This window comes from Entelurus aequoreus, linkage group LG18, assembly GCF_033978785.1.
Source record: "Entelurus aequoreus isolate RoL-2023_Sb linkage group LG18, RoL_Eaeq_v1.1, whole genome shotgun sequence".
Taxonomy (NCBI): domain Eukaryota; kingdom Metazoa; phylum Chordata; class Actinopteri; order Syngnathiformes; family Syngnathidae; genus Entelurus; species Entelurus aequoreus.
This window is the reverse complement of record NC_084748.1, coordinates 49,119,735-49,127,234: the sequence shown is the minus strand read 5'-3', so window position 1 is coordinate 49,127,234 and position 7,500 is coordinate 49,119,735. Positions and strand designations below refer to the sequence as shown.

Sequence of the window (7,500 nt, the reverse complement as noted above, 5' to 3'; positions counted from 1 at the left end):
ACATTTTGTAATAAAGACACATATTAACCTCCATAAAATGTAACTTAAATGAATATTGAACATTTTAAGGTGCATTGTTTTTTTACACTGAATTTTAATACTCTAAATTTTAAAAGACTGAATTTTTTTTTCCATAACATTTTTAGCATAATTTGATGTAAAAAAAAAAATCAAATGCAAAAAAATTACAGTTACATAAATTCAGTGTCAATAAAAATATTTCGTAATAAAGACACATATTAACCTTTCATAAAATTGAACTTAAATAAATATTGAACATTTTGAAGTGCTTTTTTTTTCACTGAATTTTAAAAGACTGATTTTATTTTCAGTGAAATTTTGAGCATAATTTGATGTAAAAAAAAAAAATCAAATGCAAAAAAATTACAGTTACATAAATTCAGTGTCAATAAAAATATTTCGTAATAAAGACACATATTAACCTCCATAAAATTGAACTTAAATAAATATTGAACATTTTGAAGTGCTTTTTTTTTCACTGAATTTTAAAAGACTGATTTTATTTTCAGTGAAATTTTGAGCATAATTTGATGTAAAAAAAATCCAGTCCACAAATTTCAAACGCAAAACATTCAGTTAGATACATTTGGTGTCAATAAAAGGATTTTGTGATAAAGACACAAATTACCCTCCATAAAATTTAACTTACATAAATATTGAACATTTTAAAGTGCATTTTAATTTATTTTTTTTACACTGAATACACACATTTTTTTACACTGAATTTTTATACTCTAAATTTTAAAAGACTGAATTTTTTCCCCATAACATTTTGAGCATAATTTGATGTAAAAAAAAAAAATCCAGTTCACAAAATTCAAACGCAAAAAATTAAATTATATAAATTCGGTGTCAATAAAAAAAAAATCCTAATAAAGACACAAATTAACCTCCAGAAAATTTTACTTAAATAAATATTGACCATTTTAAAGTGCTTTTTTTTCCAAGTTGAAAAAACAAGGTTGAATGCTGTTTTTTTTGTTTGTTGCGGCATTCTCGCTCGTTGGTGCGTGTTGATGGGCTCATATTGCCCTGAAATATTCCCACAACCACACATTTTTGGCTCATCATATTTTTGTTGTTGTTACTTTTCCCAACTTGCGAGTTGCCAGTTAGGGCGGCTGTCGGTCCGGGAATCCTGCGCGTGTAAGCTAGTGGTCAAAGATTGTGAAGGAGTGAAAAGAGGGCTCACTGTGTTCAGTTAAATCTACTGTTAAATAAGCTGAGAAAGACGTGCAGAGTGAGACCTCTTCTCGTGTGAAGTGAGACACGAACAAGCAGTTTTCATTGATCTTATGGACTATTGGCCGGGACCTGGTCACCTTCAAAGTGTTCCTGGTGTTTGTTGCTTGCCTCCAGACTGCCTGCACTTGCTGTTTCCTTTAACGCTTTTGATTTAGCGGGACGCAAAGGACGCCAGGCTTAGCAGTTCTGCAAATAGAACTTGGTGGAGAAAGTCAGCCAGGGTTCTTCTAAGAAGTGTGATAGTTTCTGCATTCCATGTGAATTACACTCAAAAGCTGAAGAAGGTCTTCTCTAACGCAATAAAGCTGCTGTGAGACGTCAAGGCTGATTGGATTCCAGCGAGCAAAGGTCGCGTCCATCTTGTCCTTCTTGATGTGACCTGTCAGCGTCGCCTGAAGCCTCTCGTCAGACCACGTCGTCGTGAACACGAAGCATTTAGTGAAAGTTCTAGAAACTGACTTTTCAAGACTTGTGAATGTAACGGTGCTCTCTCCCTGTCCCGCAGCACCCGGAGGAGTCCCACAGCTCACACATCCTGTCCGGTTCTCACAGTTACCACCGGGCCTCCCGGCTCTTCACCGCCTGGGTGGAGGGGCCGGACTCGGGGACGTACCGCTGCTCCGCCCACAACGAGAGAGGCGGCAGCTCGGCGGTGCTCCAGCTGGACGTGTGTGGTGAGCATCAATAATTCATTCATTTTTATTATTTTTTTAATGCTTTAGTCAAAGAAAAATGTGTTTTTCATACAGAAAACACCCAAAATATGCTATATTTTCCCCCAATTTTTTTTTCAAAGTATTTGGAGCCTTAAATTGGTCAATAATTCATTCATTTTTATTATTTTTTTAATGCTTTAGTCAAACAAAATTTAGTTTTTCATACAGCAAACACACAAAATATGCTATATTTTCCCCCAATTTTTTTTTCAAAGTATTTGGAGCCTTAAATGGGTCAATAATTCATTAATTTAAAAAAAAAATTTAATGCTTTACTCAAAGAAAAATTAGTTTTTCATACAGCAAACACCCAAAATATGCTATATTTTCCCCCAATTTTTTTTCAAAGTATTTGGAGCCTTAAATTGGTCAATAATTAATTAATTTTTATAATTTTTTTAATTCTTTAGTCAAACAAAATTTAGTTTTTCATACAGCAAACACCCAAAATATGCTATATTTTCCCCCAATTTTTTTTTCAAAGTATTTGGAGCCTTAAATTGGTCAATAATTCATTCATTTTTATTATTTTTTTAATGCTTTAGTCAAACAAAATTTAGTTTTTCATACAGCAAACACACAAAATATGCTATATTTTCCCCCAATTTTTTTTTCAAAGTATTTGGAGCCTTAAATGGGTCAATAATTCATTAATTTTTAAAAAAAAATTTAATGCTTTACTCAAAGAAAAATTAGTTTTTCATACAGCAAACACCCAAAATATGCTATATTTTCCCCCAATTTTTTTTCAAAGTATTTGGAGCCTTAAATTGGTCAATAATTCATTCATTTTTATCATTTTTTTAATGCTTTAGTCAAAGAAAAAATAGTTTTTCATACAGCAAACACACAAAATATGCTATATTTTTTTTCCACCAATTTTTTTTCAAAGTATTTGAAGCCTTAAATTGGTCAATAATTCATTCATTTTTATACTTTTTTTTAATGCTTTAGTCAAAGAAAAATTAGTTTTTCCTACAGCAAACACACAAAATATGCTATATTTTCCCCCAATTTTTTTTTCAAAGTATTTGGAGCCTTAAATTGGTCAATAATTCATTCATTTTTATCAATTTTTTAATGCTTTAGTCAAAGAAAAATTAGTTTTTCATACAGCAAACACACAAAATATGCTATATTTTCCCCCAATATTTTTTTTCCAAAGTATTTGGAGCCTTAAATTGCTCAATAATTCATTCATTTTTATTATTTTTTTAATGCTTTAGTCAAAGAAACATTAGTTTTTCATACAGCAAACACACAAAATATGCTATATTTTCCCCCCAAAAAAATTTCAAAGTATTTGGAGCCTTGAATTGGTCAATAATTCATTCATTTTTATTATTTTTTTAATGCTCTAGTCAAAGAAAAATGTGTTTTTCATACAGAAACACACAAAATATGCTATATTTTCCCCCAAAAAAATGTTTCTAAGTATTTGGAGCCTTAAATTGGTCAATAATTCATTCATTTTTATCATTTTTTTAATTCTTTAGTCAAAGAAAAATTAGTTTTTCATACCGCAAACACACAAAATATGCTATATTTTCCCCCAATATTTTTTTTCAAAGTATTTGGAGCCTTAAATTGGTCAATAATTCATTCATTTTTATTATTTTTGTAATGCTTTAGTCAAAGAAAAATTAGTTTTTTATACAGCAAACACACAAAATATGCTATATTTTCCCCCCCAAAAAATTTTCAAAGTATTTGGAGCCTTAAATTGGTCAATAATTCATTCATTTTTATCATTTTTTTAATGCTTTAGTCAAAGAAAAATTAGTTTTTCCTACAGCAAACACACAAAATATGCTATATTTTCCCCCAATTTTTTTTTCAAAGTATTTGGAGCCTTAAATTGGTCAATAATTCATTCATTTTTATCAATTTTTTAATGCTTTAGTCAAAGAAAAATTAGTTTTTCATACAGCAAACACACAAAATATGCTATATTTTCCCCCAATATTTTTTTTCCAAAGTATTTGGAGCCTTAAATTGCTCAATAATTCATTCATTTTTATTATTTTTTTAATGCTTTAGTCAAAGAAACATTAGTTTTTCATACAGCAAACACACAAAATATGCTATATTTTCCCCCCAAAAAAATTTCAAAGTATTTGGAGCCTTGAATTGGTCAATAATTCATTCATTTTTATAATTTTTTTAATGCTTTAGTCAAAGAAAAATTAGTTTTTCATACAGCAAACACACAAAATATGCTAAATTTTCCACCAATTTTTTTTCAAAGTTTTTGGAGCCTTAAATTGGTCAATAATTCATTCATTTTTATTATTTTTGTAATGCTTTAGTCAAAGAAAAAATGGTTTTTCATACAGCAAACACACAAAATATGCTAAATTTTCCACCAATTTTTTTTCAAAGTTTTTGGAGCCTTAAATTGGTCAATAATTCATTCATTTTTATTATTTTTGTAATGCTTTAGTCAAAGAAAAAATGGTTTTTCATACAGCAAACACACAAAATATGCTATATTTTCCCCCAATATTTTTTTTTTCAAAGTATTTGGAGCCTTAAATTGGTCAATAATTCATTAATTTAAAAAAAAATTTTTAATGCTTTACTCAAAGAAAAATTTGTTTTTCATACAGCAAACACACAAAATATGCTATATTTTCCCCCAATTTTTTTCAAAGTATTTGGAGCCTTAAATTGGTCAATAATTCATTCATTTTTATTATTTTTGTAATGCTTTAGTCAAAGAAAAAATAGTTTTTCATACAGCAAACACACAAAATATGCTATATTTTTTTTCCACCAATTTTTTTTCAAAGTATTTGAAGCCTTATATTGCTCAATAATTCATTCATTTTTATTATTTTTGTAATGCTTTATCAAATAAAAATTAGTTTTTCATACAGCAAACACACAAAATATGCTATATTTTCCCTCAATATTTTTTTCCAAAGTATTTGGAGCCTTAAATTGGTCAATAATTCATTCATTTTTATCATTTTTAAAAGCTTTAGTCAAAGAAAAATTAGTTTTTCATACAGCAAACACACAAAATATGCTATATTTTCCCCCAATTTTTTTCAAAGTATTTGGAGCCTTAAATTGGTCAATAATTCATTCATTTTTATATTTTTTTAATGCTTTAGTCAAAGAAAAATTTGTTTTTCATACAGAAACACACAAAATATGCTATATTTTACCCCAATTTTTTTTCCTAAGTATTTGGAGCCATAAATTGCTCAATAATTCATTCATTTTTGTTATTTTTGTAATGCTTTAGTCAACGAAAAATTAGTTTTTCATACAGAAAACACACAAAATATGCTATATTTTCCCCAAAATTTTTTTCAAAGTATTTGGAGCCTTAAATTGGCCAATAATTCATTCATTTTTTTAAATTTTTTTTTAATGCTTTAGTCAAAGAAAAATTAGTTTTTCATAAAGAAAACACACAAAATATGCTATATTTTCCCCCAATTTTTTTCCCTAAGTATTTGGAGCCTTAAATTGGTCAATAATTAATTCATTTTTATTATTTTTGTAATGCTTTAGTCAAAGAAAAAATAGTTTTTCATACAGCAAACACACAAAATATGCACAATTTTCCCCCAATATTTTTTTTTCAAAGTATTTGGAGCCTTAAATTGGTCAATAATTCATTAATTTTAAAAAAAAAATGTAATGCTTTACTCAAAGAAAAATTTGTTTTTCATACAGCAAACACACAAAATATGCTATATTTTCCCCCAATTTTTTTCAAAGTATTTGGAGCCTTAAATTGGTCAATAATTCATTCATTTTTATTATTTTTGTAATGCTTTAGTCAAAGAAAAAATAGTTTTTCATACAGCAAACACACAAAATATGCTATATTTTTTTTCCACCAATTTTTTTTCAAAGTATTTGAAGCCTTAAATTGCTCAATAATTCATTCATTTTTATTATTTTTGTAATGCTTTAGTCAAATAAAATTTAGTTTTTCATACAGAAAACACACAAAATATGCTATATTTTCCCCCAATATTTTTTTTCCAAAGTATTTGGAGCCTTACATTGGTCAATAATTCGTTCATTTTTATCATTTTTAAAAGCTTTAGTCAAAGAAAAATTAGTTTTTCATACAGCAAACACACAAAATATGCTATATTTTCCCCCAATTTTTTTTCAAAGTATTTGGAGCCTTAAATTGGTCAATAATTCATTCATTTTTATTATTTTGTAATGCTTTAGTCAAATAAAAATGTGTTTTTCATACAGCAAACACACAAAATATGGTATATTTTCCCCCAAATTTTTTTCAAAGTATTTGGAGCCTTAAGTTGGTCAATAATTCATTCATTTTTATTATTTTTTTAATGCTTTAGTCGAAGAAAAAAATTTGTTTTTCATACAGCAAACACACAAAATATGCTATATTTTCCCCCAATTTTTTTCAAAGTATTTGGAGCCTTAAATTGGTCAATAAGTCATTAATTTTTATAATTGTTTTAATTCTTTAGTCAAACAAAATTTAGTTTTTCATACAGCAAACACAAAATATGCTATATTTTCCCCCCCAAAAAAATTTCAAAGTATTTGGAGCCTTATATTGGTCAATAATTCATTCATTTTTATTATTTTTTTAATGCTTTAGTCAAATAAAAATTAGTTTTTCATACAGCAAACACACAACATATGCTATATTTTCCCCAAATTTTTTTTCCCAAGTATTTGGAGCCTTAAATTGCTCAATAATTCATTCATTTTTATTATTTTTGTAATGCTTTAGTCAACGAAAAATTAGTTTTTCATACAGAAAACACACAAAATATGCTATATTTTCCCCCAATTTTTTTTTTCAAAGTATTTGGAGCCTTAAATTGCTCCATAATTCATAACGACATTATTTTGATTCATTATTTTTTTGAGCAATGACAGCTTTAAAGAAAAAAAAAGTCCAACATGGCAGTTTTGTGTTCTTAGAGTCAACTTTTTCTTGCTATTTTTCTTCCTGTTTGTTCTTCTATTACACTTTTTTCCCACTACTTTTAAAAAACAGTATTTTTTTAGATGAAGTTAAGAAATGAGCTGCGGGCCACTTTGGACTCCCCCTCAGTCGCCCTATCAGCATTTTAACGTCACGGCGATAAAAGCTGGCGTCAGGTTGCAAACCGTCTCTAACAGTCAGCAGTTGTTGGCCCCTCAGAGTAAACATGACCGGCCTTGAAAGGCATCTTATGCAAATCCAGCAGCCTGGAGGAGATTTGTCTTCTTCTAACGCACTAAAACATCCATTTGGGGCACGTCGGGACATGATTTACCAAGACAACAGAGCATATAGAACGCCAAAACAAAGAATAAAAACGGTTTGCTGGGCTACACAACAAGATGGACTCAGCAGTCTGTAGTCCAACATAAAACTGAATCTAGACTTTAAGGTCAGCGTGTGAGTGATGGTATTTACCTGCTGGGATGGATGTTGTTCCTTTGGAATACTGAGAGACCATGTCACGCAGCAAGGTGCCAAAGATAACATTTACATATTCATGGGTGTCCAACTCAGGGC

The 7,500-nt window shown here is 28.9% G+C and overlaps 1 protein-coding gene across 2 annotated transcripts in view; it reads left to right on the top strand.

Annotated features, from left to right (window-relative positions):
• LOC133634229 (mast/stem cell growth factor receptor kita-like) overlaps window positions 1-7,500 on the top strand; it is a 71,002-nt gene that overhangs the window by 22,095 nt on the left and 41,407 nt on the right. For both annotated transcript variants that reach the window (XM_062027338.1, XM_062027337.1), the window contains exon 5: window positions 1,772-1,940. In XM_062027338.1, coding sequence (XP_061883322.1) covers window positions 1,772-1,940 — 169 coding nt within the window. The remainder of the gene's footprint in view (window positions 1-1,771; window positions 1,941-7,500) is intronic.